The sequence below is a fragment of the Megalops cyprinoides genome, chromosome 15 (assembly GCF_013368585.1).
Source record: "Megalops cyprinoides isolate fMegCyp1 chromosome 15, fMegCyp1.pri, whole genome shotgun sequence".
Taxonomy (NCBI): domain Eukaryota; kingdom Metazoa; phylum Chordata; class Actinopteri; order Elopiformes; family Megalopidae; genus Megalops; species Megalops cyprinoides.
Window position 1 is genome coordinate 32,613,259 of NC_050597.1, and position 26,221 is coordinate 32,639,479.

Genomic DNA, 26,221 nt, shown 5'->3' on the forward strand with positions numbered 1-26,221 from the left:
GCTCCCTAATGCTAAGTGGAATCAAATATTGGGCATATGCTTACACACCACAGTAGAGATGAATTCTGTTCTGCTGCTGAAGCTTCTCATATTCTCTGAGACAATATGTCATTTGCACGAATAGCTAAAGGAATTCCATGGATGATGTTGTATGTTATGTACAACTTGAAAAGGATGTAATAGTCTATTCCAATCTGCACAAGTGTAGACATTTTGCTGTAAAAGGGCAAACAGAATGCAGGGATACATAGCAAAAAATATCAATTACAAATTGAATGAGGTCATATTAGTGGTATATAGTGCCTTTGTCAGACCACAATTGGAATGATTTGTTCAATTCTGGTTACCACACTATAAGAAGGACATGGAAGCTCCTAAGAAAGTACAGAGAAGTACTGGTTCCAGGCATCAACTTATTAAAAGACCCTAAAAACAGTGGGAAGGCTATAAATGCATGGAATAGCTTACCAGCATTCATAGTGGAAGCAGAATCGCTGAGAGTGTTGAAAACCTTAACACAGATATACTCAAGACTCAAGTATGACAAACCTAGCTGGGTTCTGAATGGCATAGTCATGGGTTTTACAGTTTTATGAAAAAAATAGCTTCAGTCAATGTTTTACTGATGTTACTGATTTACTTGTTCAACTACAAACACTGCTCAGGTATGAGACGGTGTCATGATTAGGGGATCGTGAACATTCAGGTACACAAGCACATGTCTTTCGGATGTCCTTTTTGTCTCCTATGGCATGCTACAACATGTCTGTGTGACTGGTGGAACCCGGTGCTTGCAAGGTATCTAAGCAGTGATGCCCATGTCATGGTGACAGTACTTTTGAAATGGCAGGCCAAGATGCTCCCTGTAGTGTTTTATGACATTATTGCACTTCTGAGGTGGGAGCTTTGATCAGTCTTCCAGGCAGAATTGCTCTGGATTCTTCAGATTTGTTGTTTTCATTTGTGAATTACTTTCTTGAGTTCAAACCACAAATGTTTGATTGGATTGGTTCTCATTGTACATGGTCTCGTTTGGTGATAATTTTTGTAGTAATGGCATGCCAGAGGCATTGTTTTACATGGATTCCAATTTCAAAATAACAATGCTGTTATTAATAAAATAAATCATTGATATTGTGAATTATGAATGAAGTTATTGTACATCATCATTGTTAAAGAATGGTGGCATTTGTCAACAGATGCCTTTGCCATGTCTCTCATAATACATTCTGTGGAGGTCTCAGGTGGTGAAATCACAAAGGGAAAAGATCCTGCTGTGCCAAAACACCATTGCACCCCAAATATTCAACAGGCACTCCCTGCATTTTATGACCATCAGGCCCAGTGTTACAAACACTCATATCTGAGGCTTATGTGACACACATGGGTAGCTCAGTGGTATCACGCAAGCTGAGGTCTACAGCCGAGTTCAATCCCTCCTGTGACATTCACTAACAATGACCTAGAGCCCATAACAGCAAATCGGCTTTGTTCCCCCGGGGATAGCAGTGGGTAGGCCAGCTTTCCTCGTCCTTCTGCACACCCCGTCGGGTCCCTGCAAGTTACTTGGATGACATAAGAAGAAAAGTGCCTGTCTACCAATGAGCACTCACTCCGCTGTGTGACCTGCAAAAAGAAAAACAGCCATAGACCATGGACAGGCATGTATTGGAGGACTGTTTGTCCCTCCTAAGTGCTCCTGAGCGAATGCAGTGATTGCTGCTGTGAGACAAGCCAAATGTATAATTTGCCAATTCAAAACAGGGTTGGGAGGGGAAAAGGGGAAAAACGGCAAATATATAAAAGGCATGCATTCAGTAGCAGTAAGCTGCTGTTCCAGTGTGGCTTTCCTGCAGAGATCAGGAGAGAAGCACCTCTTACAATTTAGTCTTTCCAATGGCTCTGCATGTCACCTACCACAGAACTGTACAGGACTGATGCATGGTGAAATGGTTGACTGTGTCTCATAAATACTGTCATTCCAGCTTTATTAGATATACTTTTCACTTTTAAATGTCAAATGTATGTTCTGTGGAGTTTTCCTCTGTGTTTAACTCACAGTTTTTACAAGTGTAACTGGTGTTAGTAAGGGGCAGCCTAACATTAAAAATTGACTCAGACTACATGCAACCATAATGTATCTCTACAAAATGTATCATTCCTCTATTGATTATTCCTCTATTGATTATTGATTCAAAGCTGTTGCACAAAGAGCAAATTTCTTTTCTCTTCTTTCCAATATACTAAACATGCTGCTTACCATACATGCAACATAATTAACATGGTATGTACTAAAAGTAAAAATTTGTTTTGACAGATGATTCTGAGAGTAATGATGCTATGCTTTTTGCAGGAGTATAAGGTGTCTAACTTTGAGCAGAGGCTCATGAGTGAGATTGAGTTTCGATTGGAGCGAACACCTGTGGAGGAATCCGATGATGAGATACAGCATGATGAAATTCCCACAGGCAAGTGTATTGCCCCCATCTTTGACAAGAAACTGAAGAACTTTCGGGTTATGGAGGGAGTCCCAGTGACATTCACCTGTAAAGTAGTTGGAATACCCATTCCAAAGGTGAGAGGTCACTTTCTTTGAATAAAAGTGATTTCAGGTTTTTGTGTAGTGTGTGCTTTGCAGTTGTGTGCAAGGACAAATATGTAGGGATCTATGCATGGAAGTTAATTTATTATTAAAAACATGCTGCAATACACAATTCACAAAATGATATTGCTATTGAGGAGGAAAAAGGTGTAATATCATAAACTCAAACAAGGCATCTGGTCTAGGTAATAACTAATTGACAACTAGGTCTTTAGCAGAGTTGTCCATTCCAGGAGTATGGAAATCCCTGCCCTGTACAATAAACACAAGAAAGAATAACTCCACATGTAACAATGTTTTTCATCCTGTTCCATTAAAATGCATTGTAATGAATAGTTTTGAACATCAAAAAAGTTGATGTTCAAAGAAGTTGCTCAGTAGATCCACCACAGTTTGCCCACCAAAGACCTATTGCACTAGGTCTATCCCAATTTTGAAATACTAAACTATATCTAAAGTTGGTGCTCATAGATTTCTCTGGTGCTTTTAACACAGTGCCACCTTGAATGGGTCATAAGATTTTTAATATGAATGTAAATCAGAAGTCAGCTAGTCTGTTACAATGAACAGAGAAAACCACTTACGATGTCCACTGATGCTCCAGTACTCTTAACCCTGTGATGTAATAATAGTAATAATAATAATAATAATAATAATACAGTGCTTTTCATGCATTGCATTGAAGGTGCCTTCCAAAAAAGACTAAAACTAAGTCTCCGGAAAATAGGATGAGTTGAGAAATACAGTAAAACGACTCAATAAGAGCTCAATAAACTCAATAAAGGTATAAAAATAGCCACAATAACGTCAATTTCAAATTATAATGTAATGTAATACTGTAATGTAATAATTTTGAAATTATTATGATCATTATTAATATTATAATTATGATTACAACACTAAAACAAAAATCATTAACTAATTGCTCACTAATTAGGTTCAGTACTGTGATTCAGTAACAGATTCAGTACTGTGATTCAGTAGTGTGCTTCAGTAACAGATTTAGTGTTGTGTTTAGTGTGAAAGCCCGACTGCAGCTCCTCATAAATGTTGTTTGTTCAGGGAATGTAATTTGATGTTTAAAAAGAAAAACAATTTTACTTAGTAAACTGAGATTTGAAATGGGTCTGTACCAGCCAAGAAGAGAGACATCCAGGTTGTGCTTCTTAAGCATGAGTTTTATAATTGTAGTTTTCAGCAAAGATAGGAAATTGCCTGTTAATAAAATAAAACTGTTTACAAGTCCTAAAATTCTGTCTGAATCACCTTAGAACATTGAGACAACAAGACTGGTACCTGATGTCAAACATAATAAAAGTTATTCAGCAAGACTCAAAAGACTTAATCTTGCTCTCAACAAAACAACTTCTTTTACACTCTGAGAAACAGTAACTCATCAATACCAAGCTCACTAACTGTAACAATAATGTAATGTAAGCTGCAGATCAGCTCAGCCTGGGATGCATGTTTAATCAGTACCTTAGCTGAATAGTGAGTGACAAATCATTTTCTTACCAACATGAGATGAGAGCACTAATGCCCTCTTAAGACAGTTGTATGGAATAAGCCAAGATGGTGGCTTGTATGCTCTTCTTGCCTTCTGTGATCCTTAAAACTCAATGTGGTGCTTGAGAACACAGTTGTCTATATATCGGGTAATAGTATAAGACAGAATATAATAATAAGACAGAATTTTAACAAGTGCATAACTTACAGGAACACAAGATTTATCAACAAAAATACAAGAGCAATTTAAGCTGACATTTGAAAACTCTGAAAAAAAAAAAATTAATAATAATAGTTTCAAAGCTGTATGTGTCAGAGACTGCTTCCTGCAACAACAACCAGCAGGCGTCCTTGTGAAAGCCTGTCTGGCCTGGTTACCTGCTGCTTCCCCAAGCTTTTTGTTTTCACATGTGTGTAATAAGTCTCTATGGGGCAATTGGTCTGTCAGATAGCTTAGCTGCGCTTTAGAACTGTACTACTTAAACCGGAGTATCATGAGTTTAACGTGCAGCTGCATGTTAAGCTAAACGTGATTGCTGTGTAACAACGCACAGGTTAAGCTGATTCACAGTTAAACTGTCTGGAAACCAGAAGTTGGAGATCTACCCAGAACCATAGCCCGTCTATATAGATATTGTCTGCCAGAACATAGAGTTAACAGGAATGCCACTTAATGACATAATTTAGGATTCTTTGCGAGTTGGATCCTCGATGTAATATAAATATTATAGGCTATTGTAATTGTTATTAGGCTTATATATTTCTTATACTATTGACTTCACATTCGCCAAAAATAAAGTTTATTTCCCTGCAATAAATAAATGGCTGTGAAATAAATGTGTTCGCTAAATTGTTTGTTGTATATATAGAATGCGCTATTTAGATTAAGCATGTTTTGTCTGTCTTTGTGATTAGAAAAAAACAGCCTACAATTTTTCAAAGATGATGTAGAGAGTTATAATTATAGGACTGGAGGTTCTTCCACTACGGTTGTCGGTGCGTACTTCTTCTTCTGCTATGGTCATTGGTGCGTCCTTCCCCACCGCATCATCTGGTCAGGTTACTCAGCAACGATGATGCCTCCTCACCTCCATCTGTATAGGAACACAAAACACAGCAGCCCAGGGCCCCCAAAAAACCAAAAAGGTCATAACGCCCCCACCCTTAAGACAATAAATAAAGTAGAAAGTCTAGGGGTATGATTCTCGCTTGGGGTGCGAGAGGTCCAGGGTTCAGATCCCGGACGAGCCCCCAGTCTGTTACCGGCCGAAAATCCAGCAGTGTTGCAATAACAAAGTGGACGAAAATTGCCGTAACACTAATCCACCACAACCACAGCACAAAGATACAGTTGAGTACTCAGCGGTCTATAAAAAGTAAATTTGCAGTTATTAGTTACAGAACTAGAGGGTTTACATCTAACAATGTAAGTTTATTCTAAACATAAGAATCTCTAAAACGCAGGTCGCAAAGCCTCACAGGACAGCCAGTGTAACAGTTTCTGAGTTCATGCTTCTATCCTTGCTGCTCAATTAAATCAGGTGTGCTCAGCTAATCAAAGTGCCACTGATGAGTTCAGTCAGGTAGGTAGAGCAAGGAGAGATAGAAGATATGCAGGACAGTGTGCCTCCAGGAGTAGGATTGGGAAACACTGGGTTAAACCACAGGTACCGATGACACAGCAATGGAGCTTAAGAAGCCACGTGACTTCTTTCACAACATGCATGTTTAAAACCGTGTTAAACTCTAAACCACAACTAAGCTAACGAAAGAGCAATTGCCCCCCAAATGTGTTTGATGCTCTATTTAAACCCTGCCTGTGGCTTGGTTCCCTGCTCACTCTTGAGCTACCCTGTGTTGTGTGGTTTCCTGTGTCCAGGTTTGTATGGTTCCTGTAAAGATTCTTCATCTTTTAAAACCCTTCTGTTTTTTTGGATGATCTCTGCATCTAGGTCCCTCCTGTGAATACATAAGAAACATGCAACTTCAAGGGTTCTCAGGAGTAGCTATGTCACAGTATTGCCTCTTTCCAGCTCTTTACATTGAAAACAATGTCTTTCATTATCTTCATGAGAAGAAAAAGAAAAATTTGGTAGGTCAGAGTATTAGAGTGAAGTAACTCCAACCCTGTTGTAGGTGAGGTGCAATGTATATGGATGAACCAAACAGAGGTCTGAGCATGCTCATCCTAGCACACCTGCCTATAGAACACCCAATAATGTGCCCAAATACACCCAAATACTTACACTATTATTAGATACTTTGACAAATGTGTTTATCATTTAGGGACATTTGGATTCTAGTGACATCATCATGCCTTCAGCACTAAGGCATTTTTATTTGTTTTTAGGTGTACTGGTTTAAGGATGGAAAGCAGATATTAAAGAAGGCTGATCATTATAAGAAGATAAGAGAGGGAGATGGTACTTGTGCTCTACATATTGAGGCCACCAATAATGATGATGATGGCAACTACACTGTGATGGCAGCCAATCCTCAGGTACTTACATTTTCTTCAAGTGATACAATATTTAGTAACTCCACTGATGTGTCGATGACATTTCATTAATTGTTCATAAATAACTTCATTAATGGTAGCTATTATATTTTCAACAGGGAAGAATCAGCTGCTCTGGTCATTTGATTGTCCAGACTGGCCCAGTCCGCAATCGACTTGCACCTATGATCCACTCTCAAAGGTACGCAGTAGACTACACTGGTTCAGTGGTGCAATCAGTATGTTGGTTCTGTGGTGCGGTCTGTACACTAGTTCAGTGTTGCCGTCTGTATGCTTGTTCAGTTGTGCTTCTTTTATTTTTCTCATGGTAAGGAACTTCATTAAATATGACATCTGCTGTACCTCTGAATGCATTCATTTATGTCTGGTAACTGGTCATGTCTGCTTCCAATAATGAAACCTATGGTAGCTAGCACATTCATGCAGCATCTCACATGGCTGCTGGAAGCCTATACTTCATAAGTATTAGAATTGTTGCAGTAACTGTAGCTTCAAGCATGATAGTTTTAAGATGGGATAAAGATAACGGTTAGGTGATACAGGAGTCATTACGTTACATTACATTACATTGCATGTATATAGCAGAAGGTTTTATCCAGAGGGACTTCCAGCACAATAAAACATACAGTAAGTGTATCCATTTAAGATGAATGAGCAAAGGTGTAAGACCAGGCTAACAACAATACTGTTACGACCCCTGGTCTAGGGTCAGGGATCATATCTAATATAGAGAGTGGAGTGTCCCTTCTCCCGTCCCCAACACTAACAATGACAGCAACAATTTCACCAAAAGAAAAATTCATTTTCATAAACAAACAAGGCAGCAAAATCAAAACTCTGGGGCGGGGGGTGGATCTACATACATGACAATGAAAATTAAAATTGAAACAATCAGCTTTACCTCACTCCCTAACTTAAACAGGAGTAAAAATAAAGACCAAACAAAGGCTCCCACCTCCCTACGGAGCTTCCAATAATTATAGGTTAGATATTTACACTGTGGCCTATAGTATATCAAAGAGTACAGTTAATGCTGTCTAATTGTGCTTGACTATGCCACTCCCATGGATGGGTGGGAGAACCCCGCACTGTATGAACAGGCTTGCAACCTTCCCCGCTCAAGCTCACCAGTACAGAACTGGACAGAGTACTCAGACTGATGTACAAAGTATATATTTCATTATGAGTAAAAAAAAGCAAAAACAAACAGATGATAAGCAAGTTCATCAAAAGCAATACCAAGTACAAATACCAAACATGATTACATGTCAGGGCATATAACACACAGTATTAAACACAGATATTGATACAAGGGGCAGAACAAGCATTCAGGTGTAGATCTAGAGGAAACTCCACTTCTCATGAAAACACGTTACCCCCCCCCCCCCCCCCCCCTTCACACAGCACACAGTTTTGGAAACTTTGTACTTTGTGAAACACTACCCCAAAACAGAAAAGGCAAACAACTCAGTGATCATAAATTCAAGACTGTCCAAAAAGAAAAAAAACAAAAGCATGCCACCACAAACAAAAGGAGGGGGGCAACGTGCGACTTGTCCAATAGGGATGGATCCAACTAGTACGTCTGCACAAACGCTGAATTACACTCTACCCACTATATTGCACTTAACCCGTAGCAAGGGAGCCAATTAAAATTCAGATTCCACAACACTATATTTTATCAACCCCCACAACGATTGCACTGTAGTAGAATACTGCACTGGTCACTATTGCGTTACCCCCCCATGAAGGTTAGCTAGTAACCTACACTCACACACAAGTACGATTACACGATTAAACACAAACAAAAGTAATGCACCGCAATTCCATATTGCACTTAACCCACTATTGCACTACCCCCTTGAGATGGCTACGGCCATACGCTTCAAGGCTTGGCTTCAATATTGCACTCTGCCTGCTACTGTGCACAGACGCCGCTAATATAGGGTCATTAATTCTATATATTGCACCGAATCCGTTAAAGCACCATGCATGCTCAACAGGACACACAGTTAAAACAAACACTCATAAAACCCATGTACAATAATCGACTTATAGAATAAAAACAGTTCTACAAAAAAAGAAGGGAAAAACAGTGGTTAATTGTTCCTGCTGCAGCCAATTGCGGCTGTGCCCCACTTGTCTCTGTCAGCTACCTAAGGATTGTAAGTCCACAGTTTTAGCCCATTAGCGTACAATTGCTAAACTCACATGCAGCCCCCAGCAAAGTTATGCTGCACATGCTATAGTACATCGATTTATCCATCCAATCCAAAACACATCACAATACCACATGTAAAAAAAAAAATAAACAGCAAGTGGCAGGTGTTAGGGGGACTGAGGTAGAGTCAATGTTTATTAAGAGTTAGAGCTCAGCATCATTGTGGTAATCTCAATAGGAAAGTCCAAAAAGGGGTTGCATAACTTGGTGGATGGCATGCCTGCCATCCCAATCACAAACAGTTAATACTGTAAGCAATTACTATAGCGTAATTAATTGGTTATGTGCTCGTGGAAAGTGATATTGCTGGTCTGAGGCCCAATATGAGCATGTGTTCAATGGAACAGCATTTGGAATTAGAATCTGTGCTGCTAAAGGCAGTTTTATTCATTTACTAATATAGTAATAATGTTTATGTCACTGCTCCACTTTGTGTCTGCATGGTCTTTGGGGGGATGTTGCATGTTGAGTATACTTGCAGATAGCTGAAGCATTGTATTTTGTTGATCATGTTCACATTCATGTTCCTTTGCTGAGGTGATTCTAAGCAAAATATTAGTAACATCAGCAGAATGCCACAGCTATAAGTAAAGACAAGATGTTCGTTCTTCTGTGTTTGTTGATCCCTGCCAAACAGACATGACTATCACTTCCATATTTCTGGAGGGGTTTCTGCCTGGTGTGGAGGGCAGTACCACTGTAGCCTCTGTGAGTGGTGGTGTTTAGCTTAAGGCACATGAAGATGTGATAAACTGCTTATTAGATCAATATTAAATGCTCCAAGTGATATAAAAGTATGTTATTATAGGTGGCATCCATGCTTGTTGATTTCTGCATAATTTGATGTTTTCTTTTGTGTTTTCTTGGGATAGCAGATTAAAGTAGTTCAAATGGGCAGGGCAGAAGCTTAATAATGGAGGCCATTTTGCTGCTGTAGTTAGTCTGGTCTGAACGATGAAGGCGGGCGGGTTGTAATCATAACACTGTGTCTGTGGACGTAGCGTAGCATAGCATTGAATACCTGTAGCATGTTTTTCCTTTGTGTTTGTCTACTTAGCACTATAAAATTTCTGCAATGGAAGTTTTAGCAGCATGAATTTTCTACATCTGCTGTCTGCTCTACTCTTTACCATCAACCAGCCCTTGACCAATCTGTAACAGTTCTCTTTGATGTCAGTAAGGGAGTGGAGGGCTAAGCTATATAGGTAGAGGGTCCATTAGGTAGATGCCTTTTCTTTGACATTTCTTACTATGGTGCCAGTACATGGGGTAACGGTGGGTTTGGAGTGATGTAGCTGACTGGAGATGCTTAAACTGTGTGTTAGTTACAAACAGTTTAAGCTAAGAGCTGTGAATCCACACACATGGCAGCATCTAGTTATGTTCTGCTCCAACCTTTCTGCATCTCTACAGAGTGCGTTCCCGAGTGCAGGAAGTGGAGGATGGTGAGCCTATTCAAGAACGTTTCTTTAGGCCTCACTTTCTGCAAGCCCCAGGAGACATGCTGGCTCATGAAGGAAGGCTCTGCAGGCTAGACTGCAAGGTATTTCACGCCCACCTAAAGCCTCATAGCAGGTCAATGTATGATACTTCTCATCAATCATATCTTTGCATAGTAAATTATTGGTTTTTGTTTACTGAAGCTTTTTCATTACATGAATATAATGGATTATAAAACAAGAGCAGGATAGATGTTTATGACTGTTTTAAATTATGGGATTAATTTTATCCTCATGTCAGGGTATAGAATATGATTTTCTGAAGTGAATCAGTATCAGTGAACAATTTAACTCCATACAGAGCTAATTTCTAGCAGATAACTTTGCTGTTGAGTGAAAATGTATTGTTGAAACATGCTTTTCTTGTTATGGTCCAGGTAAGCGGGTTACCAAACCCAGAGCTCATGTGGCTTCTGGATGGGAAACCCATTCTTCCAGATATTTATCACAGGATGCTTGTGAGAGAGAATGGCATCCACTCTCTCCTCATTGATCCACTGAAGCAGAGTGATGCAGGGACCTACACCTGCATCGCCACCAACAAAGCAGGACAGAATTCATTCTCTCTGGAATTAAGTGTTGTAGGTAAGAGTTTTAAGTCTTCTTTCATGCCATATCATCTCAGTACAGCACAAGATAAACATGTTTGCTGTGCAGAGTGAAAAAAGACTAGTTACAGAAGGTTGTGACAAAAGTATACATTTGAAAGAGGAAAACTGACTAAAGCACAATCATCAAATTGTGAAAGTTATTATGGACTTTTACAAAAAAATATATATTTTTTTAATTTATTTTTTATTTCATATAAGTATTGCTTTCTGTGTCCAGCCCACCAGTTTGTAGGCTCCTCCTCAGCCAACAGTCATTGGAGGCTGTATTTCTGCAAACCGTGCACTAAGCAAAACAAGTGACAAGAGCATATCCTTAGTGACAACATTTATGTGTGAAAATGATTCCATAGTAGAGATTGTAACAGCACCATAATGGTAACCTTATACTCCATCCCTTCAATATCTGAACATATACAGTACTTATTTTTCATGTGTGATGATTTGCTATGTTACAATTATGTTTTCCCTCTAGAAAAAGAGGTGAAAAAGGCCCCAATGTTTTTGGAGAAGCTGCAGAACATCGGCATTGCAGAAGGTGCCCCTGTGAGGCTGGAGTGCAGAATAGTGGGGATGCCCCCACCCAATATTTACTGGAAGAAAGACAATGATACCATTTCTCCCTCAAAGGAGAGATTCAGGTGAGCCCTCTCCCTCATTCAGTTCTTTTTCTGATTAGCTCAGTGTCATGGGAGCAGAATTGTCCTAGAGCCATTCTGCAAGGAGAAATTTCAAAAATCTCCCTTAAAAGCAAAGGAATATAAAATACTCACTACATGGCTGTGAATGACTGTGGCTGTCCTGTTTTCTGCAGAAAATATTGCAATGTGCAATAATATTCAGATTAAGATTTTTAGAATTATTTAAGCAGAATCATATACCTATATGATCCTATGATCCTATGCACATTTTAAATATTTTATATATTATGGTTTTTGTTCCTATTTTATCAGGGGTACAAAGAAATATGGAGGGAAAACTAGGCAAAACTGAACATATGATTAAAGCTCCAATTTATACTAAACCGGGACAACAGAAATATTTATGTATTTCTGTATAATGTTGGGGCACTTCTACTGTCTGCATATTCAATCCCATTATCAAATCAAAGCAGGGAGTATGTAATATTTTTTAGCTTAGAAAAATATAAATGCATTTTCTTTCATAACAATTAAGTTCAGGTGTGGACTGTGTTTTCATTTATGCAGTACAGAGGTATTAGAATTGCCAGCATGTTTTCATGTTGATAAAACCAGGCTTGTGCTGAATGAGTAGTAGCTAGATATTGCTCTACTTGCAAATAACACTGCAAATAATTTAGTCCAACTGTAGAGTCCAGGGAGTGAATGTCCTTGCTAACATTTTGCTAATGTATTACACCTAAAATCCAGCAGGGCAGCTACATTAATCACTGTCCAACTATACTTTGTGAGTAGCTGGTAAATAGAGGTCTAGTGATCACAAATCTGAGATTTTTTTTTAAACTCAGCACCCAGCTCCCTGCCGTTATCTGGATCATATTCATTAGCAGGCTTAGATGATTTCAGATATTTTCCATTTTTTCCCCAATTTTTGTTTGCATTTAAAAAGTGTACATTCAGACAATGTAGTTACACCACTAGCTTCCTGTTCATCTTGCCATGTGTGCATTAAAAATGTAAATCTACAAGTCTACAGCTGCTACATATAGGGCACCAAACAGTATGGAAGTGCTATTTTGTTATTTTGAGACAGCACACCTGTACCAGAGTTGCAAATGCTAAGAACAGTGAAATTTAAATGAACCTAAAATACTGCTACTGAAAGGTCCTCTTGACACAAGGCAGAGTAGAAAGTGTAACCTGGGAATAATACCAGAATATCTGACAGGAAGTGATCACAGGATTTAAAATGGCCAACATCCGCTTTCATTTGGTTAAATAATTATTTGTTAATTACTTTAGGTTGGACCGGCAGTTTAGCAACTAACATTGAAAATCTAGCCCATCTTCCACATTCTCCAGCCTGTTTATTCTGTCTAATCCATGCATTCTCTTAACCAATCAGAAAAAAAGAATTTTAAAGTGATGTCTGTCTAACGTAACATTGTATTGAGGAAAAAATTACCCACAGAAAAAATTGCTGTAGTGTTGGGTCCCCTCATCTTGAAAGTAGAGAAATCTCTAGCTATATAGCTAAAGCAATCTCTTTTAAAATGGTGGTTAACTAATTATATTTAGCTAATGGTTTTTAAAAATTAGGTTTAAATACTGGTTTAATGGTTAATGGTTTAATACTTTGAGACATATAGTCCCTAACATGGGGTCCTGTCTAGTTAATTTTAATTATTAATGCTGCTGATTACCCTGAAAGATTGCTAGCTAACTGACTAGCAAATGCAGGTTATGCTTACTTGTAACTGCACATATGATGACTAGCTAACTGTTCCTGAGCTAGTTAGATCATTTCTTTGCATTGATAATAGATACATTTTAATGTGAAATATGTTAAGCCTTTATTACATTAACTACCTGAGAAGATAGTGTAGGAGTTGGTGTATATTATTTTGAAAACAATAGATGATTATTAAATGCTAGTTGTTCAGCAAGCAGGTACAGTAGCTAGCTAACTTACAGTGAGTACATGTTAAATTTCAAACCCACAGTTGATGTAGAGTAAATAAATCATGCTAATTATACAACAGTGAGTCTAAAAAGATAAGTAAAGGAGGAGGAAAGGGAGGACAGAAGAAGAGACATTATTTTGGAAGGTTAAAATTTTGAGCTTGCATGGTGTGATTTAACTCTTTTATGGTGTAGTTTCAAACAAATTTCTCTGCTTGCTTATGAAAGTGGCAAGTGGGCAAGTAATGCATTTTATCAGGGGTCCCCCAGTGTTGATGACATAAAACTTAAAAATAAAAATGTGTAAAGGCTTGCGTCAATACAATTAATTATATGAAATTCAAATTATCTATTTGTTTATTGAGTAATACAAATTTGAACATTTATATATCATAAGTGCCCCAGTGTTTATGGTGTAGTGCATTTTTTCTGCTCAAGCAAAAAAAAAGACTAACTTGTACTTAATTCATACAAACTGGAGCCAAAATCATTTGTTACATTTATTGATGCTTCTGTCTACATGTCTGTAGACCTACAGAACCCTGCCAACTAAAGATTAATGTTAATGTTAATATGAATAGGCCTTATTGCTTAATCTTTATAATAACAGTAATTAACACTGTAAATTCATGTTTTCTTTATTTTTAAAGAAACATATGTTTGTAAAGTGAAGTTAGAAAATCCTCCATTATCTAGCAGCTTTCTTTAATTAGCTAAATTACTAAGCTAATTAAGTAAGTTAAAGCACAATATGGATGTTCACCTGTTTTAAAATAATTGCACAATTGATGAAAATTGATGAAAGTTTCTCTGAAAAAACCAGGAATGTCAGATGGTCCTCTGGAACAGCAGTGGGTGGGTGTGGGGAGGGCCAGAGCTCTGGAGTTGTTTCATTGCATCATAGCATTTATTTTAAATGTTGGCTCATGTATCAGGGAAGTACATGCAGGTGACCTTGTGCTGCAGGGGCTTGGTATAACATGATTACTGCATGAGACAGGGGACATGTGCAGGGCTCAGAGACTTCATGGCTGTCCAGGGTTGGGGATCAAAGCTGTGTAATGCACATTGGGTCCTCTACAGTCATGTGTGTCTTTGTATTGACCACATTCTGTGTTCTGTGTATCTCCTCTGGGTTTATTTAACTTAAAATGGCACTATAATTAAAGGACTATTGTGTGAATGCACAGATCACATGCAAATATATTTGCTGTGCTACTTTTTGAAATAACTCAAATAGAAACAAAAAGTGGAGTTTTAAAATCACAATATAAGAATGTCCACTGGCATTTTACTTTCTTCAAAAAGCTTTGCTCTTTTGTGCTAGGGTAACTTTACAGCAATTTTAGAAACATTACAGCCATTGTAGCAGTTTTGCAGTCATTGTAGCATATGGTGACAATTGTTGAATAATAAAAATGAAAACGTTGTTGTTTGTCATTAGTGGATAACAAAATTCCTCCATGCTTACCATTTGCAATTTCTTCAGAAGATGTCATTCATGTCATTCCACACCTTAATTCCAAGAAATAGTATTTATAGAATTATCCTTAGAATTGTTGGTGCCATATTTCACAATTTCCATCAAATGCACTTTAGTGCAAAAGAGCCTAGCTCAGTTTCCACAAAAAGTAACTGCTCTTTTTGTATAAAAAGCACATCTCTAAACATACACTATACATTGTCCTCCATATTTATTCATACCCCTGAATGAAGGGAAACAAAACATATGACGCTCTAAAAAATACCGATTGGGTAATACAGTCCCCTTAAAAATTTGGTATATTTTAATCATTAACATTTCACAGACCAGTCATTGAATGAAGGTAAAACACAGATAGAGAGACACAGATATTCACACCTTAATCTTTTAAATAAATCACAACAAATGTACACTATCAGTATTGAGGCCTCTGAAGGGTTCTGGAAAAAGGACATTAGAGTATGATAATAATCCTAAACTACATGGAGACAGTGGCAACAGAAGCAGAGAAAGTAGCGCACCACGGGAACATACAGGACCTCTACGCCACCATCAAGAGGCTCTCCGGAAAGAACAGCAAGCCAGAGAGACCAGTGAAGGACAAGGAAGGGAAGACAATACCTAACGAGGAGGAACAGAAGAACAGATGGGCGGAGAATTTCGAGGAGTTGCTGAACAGACCAGCCCCACAGGACCTAGCGGACATTCAGCCAGCCAACAGTGACCTGCTGACTGACTGCAGCACGCCCACAAAGGAGGAGATCTGCAAGGCCGTCGAGCAGCTGAGGAACGGCAAGGCTGCAGGACCTGACAGCATCCCGGCTGAGGCGCTAAAGGTGCTAAAGACGAAACCAGTGCCGAGATGCTCTACCCCCTCTTCAGCAAGATCTGGGAAGAGGAGCACATCCTATCAGAGTGGAAGGAGGGCTACCTCATCAAGCTCCCGAAGAAAGGCGATCTCAGCTCCTGTTCCAACTACACAGGGATAACACTTCTGTCCATCCCGGGTAAGGTCTTCAACTGAATCCTCCTGAACAGGATGAAAGATGCTGTTGACCCCCTACTCCGAGACCAGCAGGCTGGTTTCCGCAAGGATAGATCCTGCATCGACCAGATCATAACACTATGCATCATCCTGGAGCAGTCGCTGGAGTGGAACTCACCCCTCTACATCAACTTCATCGACCACGATGAACACTTATGAACGGATGACCTGCAGAGTGGTCCATGGCGAACAACCCACTGATGCCTTCCAAGTGTAGACAGGAGTGAGACAAGAATGCTTGCTGTCACCTTTCCTGTTCCTACTGGCCATTGACTGGATTATGAAGACGTCCACAGCCCAGAAGCAAAATGACATCCACCCTCTGGACACAGCTGGATGACCTCAACTTTGCCGGTGACCTGGCCCTTCTCTCCTACACTCAGCAACAGATGCAAGAAAAGACTTGCACCATTGCGGAAAACTCAGCACGCCTGGGCCTCAACGTCCACAGAGGGAGTAAGGCCCTAAAAGTCAACGCAACTGATGCAACCCCCATCACGCTGGAAGGCAAAGCACTAGAAGAGTTGGAGAGCTTTACCTACCTTGGCAGCATTGTCGACAAGCAGGGTGGGACAGACGCCGATGTAAGACTTCGGATAGGCAAAGCAAGGTCAGCTTTCCATCAGCCGAAGAACGTCTGGGGCTCCATGAACCTGACCACCAACATCAAGATAAGGATCTTTAACACCATCGTGAAGCCTGTGCTACTCTATGGAGCCAAGACCTGGAGAACCACCGTAAGAACCATGAAGAGAATCCAGACGTTCATCAACACCTGCCTCAGAAGGATCCTTTGGATCTGCTGGCCTGACACCATCACTAACCAAAACCTGTGGCAGCGAACGGGACAGCAGCCTGTAGATGAAGCGTTCCTCCAAAGGCACTGGGGATGGATTGGCCACACCCTCCATAAATCCGCATCCAGCACAGCAAGGCAAGCTCTCATCTGGAATTCACAGGGGAAAAGGAAAAGAGGCTAGCCAAGGAACACGTTGGCGGACACCAAGAGAATGGGACTCACCTGGGGGCAGCTGGAGCGACTGGCCCAGAATCGAGATGCCTGGAGAACTCTCGTTGGTGGCCTGTGCCCCACTAGTGCCAACAAGTGAAAGTGAAGTGAAAATGAATAATCCTAAACATTCAACCCGGTCTGCAGAGAAATGGTGAATTCAGCACAAAATGTATATTCCCATGGCCACCTCAATCTCTAGACCTGAACCCAGTTGAAAGAGGTTCAAAAATAAAAACCATCAGATCAGGACATACAGTAGTTCTCTCTGTAGACATGCTCAAATATCCCTCTAAGATCCTCATAAAAGTCTATAGGAAACATCTTGTCAGTGTAATCAATGCCAGAAGAGAATTTATAAATTACTGATGACATGGTTGTAAAGAAATACAACTCTCCTGTTTTCTGGAATATAATTATTTCATTATTATTGTAATCATGTCCAGAATGGCTTTGCTCTGTGGAATGTTATTGAGATGAAAGTATGACAATATTTTAATTAAATTGAAAATTATCTAATACACACTTTTTTTGTATAATGTTTTAAAATGAATATGGAGCAAACTGAATGTATGTTTCCATGATAGCTTTTTCATTATGGGTGTGGATAGCCATCAAACAGATTATTTATAATAGATCAAATAATACTATATACAACTATGTATGCACTCTATATATGACATTTTCTCTGGTTAATTACTTGGATTTTGATATGATTTTAACCAATGCATTTTTACATTTTCCATGAATTATCTTAGCTGTGAGAACATGCACTTGAGGTTATTTATATACAAACTAATTAAAGAAATTTGTTTTGATCCCAGCATGCACCAGGATTCAACAGGATATGTTTGCCTGCTGATTCAGCCTTCCAGGAAAGAGGATGCTGGTTGGTACACGGTATCAGCTAAAAACCAAGCAGGAATAATATCATGCACAGCCAGGCTAGACATATATGGTAAGATAAAGATAGCTTAATTTATCTCCACTGCTATAACAATGTTAATAATTTATTTACTTGTTTACAAGGTTTCTGTGCAGATCTTGAAAGTCTGGAAACTTAAAATTAATCATTTCCAGCCCGGGACAAGTCTGAAAAAAGCTAGTGAATGTCTGCAAAAACACTTGTTATTCTATACCATTGCCATACTCTGGTCACAGGTTCAAAACTAATTCAGCATTTTTATTCGGTATTCTAGGCTGCAACTCTACAACCAACACAAATATAGATCAATGGCACTGCAACATTAGTCGTATGCTGTAACCTACGGTTTCTAAGCTGGGGCACTCCAGAGGGGTGCTGAGGCAGAGGGGTTTGGAAGAGGGGTGCTGATGCTAGATGCTAGGGGGGTGTCACATTCTGAATATCTAACGCAATTAAAACATGTTCAGATGTACTGGAAGAAGGAAAAAACTGACATGACATCAACATTAGGAAATCAGCCTTATGTTTAGGGTAAAGGGCACAAGTCTGAACACCCAGCTCACCCAGTCTCTGCCTTCAGAGCTAAGATTTCTTTTTGAGCCAAACATTCTCTTGAGTGAATGAGCATGTATAAGAGCTTGCAGCCTAAGCCACAAAAGCACAAGCCTAAAAAAATTCAGCTGAGCAGGTTTGTAAATTGGGGTCTGGAAAAAGTCTGTAATTGTGTGAATATATACAGGTTTATAAGTGTAAATATATAAATATATATGTAATTTACATTTACGTGCAAATATATTTTATGAGTATAATTTATCTTGGACTACCTTATTTAAGTGCACATTTATGACTGAACATAAGTCAATTGCTAGTAGATACACGATATGGCCAAAAGTATGTGGACACCTGACCATCACACCTATATGAGCTTATTGGACATTCCATTCCAAAACCATGGGCATTAATATGGAGTTGCACCATGCACTGATGTTGGTTGAGAAAGCGTGGCTCGCAGTCTGAGTTCTAATTCATCCCAAAGGTGTTCAATGGGGTTGAGGTCAGGGCTCTGTGCAGGCCACTGGAGTTCCTCCACACCAAACTGGTCAAACCATGATGTCTTTATGGACGTTGCTTTCTGCACAGGGGCACAGTCATGCTGGAACAGGAAAGGACATTTCCCAAACTGTTGCCATAAAGTTGGAAGCATACAATTGTCTAAGATGTCTTTGTATGCTGTAGCATTAATGTTACTTTTCACTGGAACTAAGGGTCCTAGCCCAAACCCTAAAAACAGCCCCACATTGTTGTCATTACCTCTCAACTTGAATTGCTGCCTGAGAGAAAAAAGTGTTCAGATAAACATATAAATGGTCAAATGTGTCCCCACCATTGTCAAACTCAAACATACGCTCTCACACATGACAGCCGCTAATATTATTGTATACATGGTACTCAGAGTTATCCAGATAAATGATGTACAGAAGTGTTTCTGTATCCCCAGCCCACTGACTGGTACCCATCCATGGGAAGTTGCTGACAAGTCTCTCAGTGCCCCTTTCCAAACATGTATCAAGCTAGCAAAGAAACTATCATTAGCTGGCTTTTTGGGTCTTTTAGTGGGTAGGGTATGCAAATGTGTCCTCAGTGTATGTCTAAAAGAGGTATCCTAGTTGTCAGGACAATGCAAGTTCATGCAGGATGCTTAATTCATATATGAAACAAAGCTCAGATCAAAATGTGTGGCATGTGGCAGTTAGCTAGACAGCTAGCTTGGTAACTTAATGTCCATTTTAAAAACATACTGTACACTCCTCAGCCACTGTTTGCTTGAAACTTGTATAAAAGATAGACAAGCATTCAACACTGAAAAGATAAAAACAATGTCCTGTCACTGGACTATATCACCAATTATCCATCAAATACGGATTTACTTCTGCCGAGGGTGAGTGCCCACCCAATTGCTGTATAACCATGGTAACTTCACGTAAAGTTCAAGTAGCTCAGTGGCCAGAGCATTCCCTTTGAATCAGCTGATGATGACTAGGGGCCCACAGAAAGGGGATGGGTGTGGGGGCTGATGTGTGAAAGAAGCAGTGCTTGACATGTTTTTTGTATTTTGTAATGTTGCCAAGTATTATAATATATTGTTATTATGTGCATGTGAGTACATAATTGCAATTTCAATTTAATCATTCAGCAGATGCTTATCCAGTACAGTTTACATAGTGCACCCAAAAGTTACACACACTCCATGGTACTGCTGACCAGTACCACAGAATCCTCGCACTGCACTGCTAAAGTTTTGCCACAAACATGATGTAACCTTTGGACAAAGAAGCTTAAGGTGAGGTTAAAAAAAAACATAAAGAAGGTGATTATATCTGTGAATCTGATTGTTAAATAGCTTGCAAATCATTTTGAATGTCCCCTACACCTTGAGAAGGAAAAGTACCACTAAAAATAGCTATTTAAATTACAATGAGATGGTAACTCAAAGCAGTAATATTTCTGTTTTAGATACATCCTTTCAAATGTCTTTAAATTCCCGTCTTCTCTCTAGATTACTGTGAGGACTTGGATCCCTTGTTCACATTGGCACATTTAGTGCTTTAACAGCAGGTTAGCTTTGTTTGCCTCAAACCCACCGCAGCTGGTGGCTTGGGACCAGGCTAGATTGTTGTGTTTTTCTCAGGATTTTAGCCAACACAGACTACATCATTTTAGAAATCTGTATGTATCCAATGTCTGGTAGGTATGGAAATTTCAGGCAGAGGTGTGGATGTTTTTGTGTATTTCCATGAAATGGGTACTTTTTACCACATTTTTTTTTCAAAATTGCCCTCTTTCTTGAGTTTTCTGCCCAAAATATTTTGGATATGTCTTGTCTTACAACTAGCAACTAATCATGAATTTATAAGATCCATACAGTCTTTTCTTTGACTGGTCTGTAAAGGCTCTCTGGTCTTTCAGCACAGACTGCTCTTAATTTCTCTCACTGCTGTTCTTAATTCCTTTCACCGCTGATTCTGCTTCCTCTGTGTCATTTCCTGTGAGTGACTGTGGGTTGTCTTGCACTAAGTCCTCCCTGTTGGCTCTCTTTGTTGGCGGCAGCTCAGTGGCACCAGCAGATCTCCCTGCCTATGAGGAATGTGCGCCCCGCGGGTAGCCGCTATGCTGCCCTCACTAGCCAAGGCCTGGACATCATGTCTGCCTTCCCAAGCACAGACAGCGACCCAATCCTGTTCTCCAGCTCCCCCACAGAAGCAGTCCTGGAGAGTGAGGAGCTGTAAGGGCCTGGAGGAACCAGCCCATGACCTGTGGCGTTGGGCTAACCCAAACTCTAGCCCTCTCAAATAAGCCTTGCCACATTTATGAATGCAGTCTTTCACCAGATTTCTGCCTTTTGTTGTCCAGCAAAGTAAGCTTTAAAGTGTGAAGCTTGAAAAATTGCAGGATTGGTTACACCTAGATAACTGATTGCTGAATGATTTTCTGCTCTGATGAAATAAATGGATGTTAACAGAGTATTACCTTCAAAAAGATTTTGTGTTATATATTTAGTCTTTTCTAATGCCTGTTAAATGTGATGGTGGGATTAAGGATGAAAACAGCTATGACCTTACAGTTTTCTTCATTTTAGATATGTTGTGTGAGTTTGTTTAATTCTCATTTTTATGTTATCTTTTAAGTTATCTATAGAAGCAAAAATGTGCTCAGTCATTTAAGAATATACTTTATACTATAACAAAACTAGGTTATTCTAAGTAACTTATTCCATGTATTCCATTGCATCATTTCAGTGTATTATCAACTAGAATAAGTACACAAACAAGCATTTATAAGAAACTTAGTTATTGTCTGAAATGAGAAAGTAATTAACCAACTTTGTCTAATATACCACTTGCTTATTGCTGTTCCAGCCTGCAAATGAGGTTGGGATTATCTTACTTCATTGCCATTTCTACTTTGCATTGATTATAACTGTTGAAAATGAGTTCAGTACATGTTTCAGTACATTTTTCATTTATTTCATTGGGTCTTGGATTCAAAATGTCATGTGAGTGATGACAAAACAAACTGAAAGGTAGTTAGTTCCATCCTAAACATGTAATCATATTTAAGGCTGTATAGATCCAGGACCTCTCTTGAAAGTTGTATTTACAGCATTTGTGTTATGGATCCATTATTATGGATTTTAAACTTTTATAAGTTGAGGTGTCTTTGTTGCTATTTTTGCTGTATACAATCTAACCACAAGTGTATTTTTTCCATTCTAAATTTTTATTTCACATTATTGTCACTGATGCTGTAATTAAAGGGGTTATTTTATTGTTAGTCAGAAATTATACAATTTCCTACATCAGCAGAAATTTACAAAAATTATAGTACATTTGGGTTAAAAAAACTGAATAACATAAATCAATGTGAAAAAAGACTGGTTTTGCACAGTTTTGGAGGGAGTTGACAGTGCTTTCAAGTATACATTCTGTAAGCATTGAGATGCAATAGGCTGAATGATAATAAGCAAATAATTTATTATTGTAAAGTTGCATCAATTGTAAGAAAATCTCTTTTTCTGTGAATAAAGTTGTATTTATTCAAAAAAAAATGTTTTTCTATTGAGTTCCTCCCTATTAACATTTTATTGATCACTAGTGAGACTAAGTTGAATTCATTTTCTCACTTTTCACTTCACTCCAGATAGCAGTCATCATTTCACTTCCATATGACTCTTAAAAAGGGAACATATTAATGGAACTGGGGGGTGACAACTAACTAGTTTTGAAAGGAGTTTTAGATGTACAGGAATATTAGTTATTTCCCAATGTATTTACAATATAGTATAAAATAAAAAGACTTTATCAGCCCTATTAAGAAATCTTTTCTGGGCCTTTTGCATAAATTGAAAAGCATATTACTCACAAAATAAATGAATGCAAAAAGAAGCACAGCATTGCCATTTCTACTTTGCATTGATTATAACTGTTGAAATGAGTTCACTTATTGTTTCAGTACATTTTTCATTTACTGTGCAAGTAAGGTATGGTACTGCTGTGCTGGTAAGGTAGGGTAGGGTACCTTACCACACGGCAGTACCAAATCCTACCCTACCGGCACAGCAGTACCATACCTTACTTGCACAGTAGTACCATACCTTACAGGCCTTGAACGCTTTGGTGGAATGTGTTTAAGCTACTGGAAAATGTAATAGTATAACTAAGTTGCTGTCATATAATCTTGCTTAGGTTAAAGCATGGGTGATTTTCTCAGCAACTGACAGTGATAAAAATAACCTTATTGTCTGCTTTTTTATCATAAAGAGACATTTTGCTTTTAACATAATATTTCATATTTAGCCAAGCATACTTAGCTACTATACTCACATCTCTCTGCTTCTTGGGACCAGAAGACCTTCTGTTTTCATTCAATTGGAAGAAATGTTGTGGCATCCAGTTTTTTATATCAAACATTCAGACAGAAATAGCATTTAAACTGGACTAGAAGTACCCGGAACTACATTCTAGCAACTTCAGCTGGTTGAGTAATTAAATGATGGTTTAATTAAAGCGGCGGTTTACCAACCAATAATGAAATTCCACCCCTTCCTCCACATTTTCCAACCTGTTTATTCTGTTGAACCAGTATAGTATTCTCCCAGCCATGTAAGTAATAGTACCCTCGGAACAAGTTGTCATCATGTCACGTTAGCATAGCTCAGCCTGAGAAGAAAGAAACCTGTAGCTACAGAACAAAAATTGTCTTGGAAGGTGATGAGTTACTTAAAATTTTAAAGTGCTTTAAATAGTATGTAAAGATATATAGCTCCAATGAACAGTGGGTCTTGTCTTGTTAAGTTTAATTACTAATACTATTTGCTAGCCTGGAAGATCGCCAGCTAAAACTCGCAAAAGCAGGTTAGCTTGCTTATCTGTACAGCATATTCTGCTTTATGCAAGTACATCATATTCTACACTGCTGTGTGAGAGTACAGCATATTCTACACTGCTGTGTGAAAGTACAGCATATTCTACACTGCCGTGTGTGAGTACAGCATATTCTACACTGCTGTGTGAAAGTACAGCATATTCTACACTGCCGTGTGTGAGTACAGCATATTCTGCACTGCCGTGTGCGAGTACAGCATATTCTACACTGCTGTGTGAGAGTACAGCATATTCTACACTGCCGTGTGTGAGTACAGCATATTCTACACTGCTGTGTGAAAGTACAGCATATTCTACACTGCTGTGTGAGAGTACAGCATATTCTACACTGCCATATGTGAGTACAGCATATTCTACACTGCTGTGTGAGGGTGCAGAAAATTCTTCACTGTGTGTGTGAGTAAACATTCTGCATTACTATGTGAGAGTAGAGCATATTCTACATGGCTGTGTGTGAGTACAGTATATTCCACATTATTTTGTGAGAGTACAGCACATTCTAATCCGTATTACTGTTTAAGTTTCTGTAAATTAATTCATGCTCTTTTATAAAAAGAAATATTGTCATTGAATGTGAATCAATGAGCTATTACTCTTGTTGTTGAAGTAAGTGAATAGGAATGCTTTCTGCATGAAAATGTTTGTAATTGTCCATTTCTGTGTATTGAGTAAATATTTTGCGAAAAATTTAGTGAAATACTATAAAACAATATATGGGATATGCATAACCATTGCAGAAAGGCAATTCAATTTAAAAGCCAGGGTAGCTTTAGACAAACACAAAAAACTGACAAACACACAATTATATAATGTAAATCTATAATCTCATTTACAGTCACAAATGATATATATAATGTTTGTATGTAACAAACCTGTATTCCAAATTATAAGAATCACTATAGTACTATAGTGGAAAAGGAACATGCAACATTCTCTACACAACAGTTATAAGAATATGAGAATATAAAATAAAATATAAGTATTTCAAACTGCAGAAAATACACAGGACTGGTCCTGAAATGTTACAATTTGTTGGAGATTTCTTTACCCTTTTCAAAGGTTTTCAACTGTGTCTAAAAATACATGTTGTAAGACTAATTTAATGTAAATGAACACTTTACCTGGGCATTGGAGAAACCTTAATTCCTTAAGCAATATCATTCAAACAATTAAGTCATATTCTTTCAATCAATTGATGACAGATTTTAGTATGCGTAATTACATGTAATTTACCATCTGTTGTATATGCTGTAACATGACAACAGCTAAATTATACATTCTTTGCAAAATTATTTTTGGGAGAATGTGCATTACCTGCATTATCAGTGAATCACACATATTTATATTTCCATAACCAGTGTCCTTCACTTCAGTCTAATTAGTGATCTGGAAGCTGTCACACCGATAAGGATAGGAGGAGAGAACATACTCGCTACTACTCTGAGCGCTTTGGCCTACATAGCAATGATAGTTTTCCTGGTGTGAACTTTCAATATGCAGGTCCAACCATTGCCTGTGGGGGGTGTTATGCCTCCTGGTATCACTTAAAATACGGCTGAGGGCCATTATGTAGCTCAGTGCCATCTGCAATGTTTCATACTTGGAAAGCTTCTTATCCTGGCTCCACTTTGGCACCACTTTACGAAGACAGTCAAAGGCACTGTTCAGTCCCTGCATCCTCTTCCTCTCACGGGCGTTGGCGGCCATCCTGCGCCTGGCTGCACTCTTGTACCTCTCTGAGCCTTTGGATTCCAATTCAGAGCCAGAGTCTGCACACCTGGACCTGGACTTCATGCTCTCAATAGGGGTCTGTTCCACAGTCCTCAGTCACCAAGCACTGCCCCCACCCCCCCCCCCCCAAAAAAAAAAAAAAAAAAACTGATGCTTGATATTGTAAAAAATACTTCAGTGCTTGTAAATAATGCAATCATGGACTCATAATGGATCCTTGATCCTGCTTGTTAAAATAACAGCATTTCTTTACACAGCAGTCAAACTTGCAGAATGTTGTGGCGCCTCTCCCAGGCTCAGCTGGTCTGTGTTGTGTGCTGTCCTCTGTGGGGGCAGAGTGCTTTTATACAGCAGGGCAGGGAGGTGAACAGGTGGCAGCAGGTGGGGTGGCTTCTCTCTGCCCCACATCCAAGCATCGCTCCCTGGGAAACACACACACAGAAAAAATTAATGAAATCCCAATTAACACAGGCTTTGCCTGCCTGAAACTGCACTCACAGCCATGCATTATAAAAACTGATAATTTACC

At 38.9% G+C, this 26,221-nt stretch overlaps 1 protein-coding gene across 2 annotated transcripts in view; it reads left to right on the top strand.

The window, feature by feature from the left end:
• Positions 1–21,603, top strand: part of LOC118790538 (myopalladin-like) — a 77,880-nt gene extending 56,277 nt beyond the window's left edge. For both annotated transcript variants that reach the window (XM_036547488.1, XM_036547490.1), the window contains 8 exons: positions 2,354–2,575; positions 6,459–6,608; positions 6,725–6,807; positions 10,261–10,390; positions 10,724–10,931; positions 11,430–11,595; positions 17,919–18,052; positions 21,128–21,603. In XM_036547488.1, the coding sequence (XP_036403381.1) occupies positions 2,354–2,575; positions 6,459–6,608; positions 6,725–6,807; positions 10,261–10,390; positions 10,724–10,931; positions 11,430–11,595; positions 17,919–18,052; positions 21,128–21,306 (1,272 nt within the window). In that variant the 3' untranslated portion in view covers positions 21,307–21,603. The remainder of the gene's footprint in view (positions 1–2,353; positions 2,576–6,458; positions 6,609–6,724; positions 6,808–10,260; positions 10,391–10,723; positions 10,932–11,429; positions 11,596–17,918; positions 18,053–21,127) is intronic.
• Positions 21,604–26,221: the final 4,618 nt, after the last annotated feature.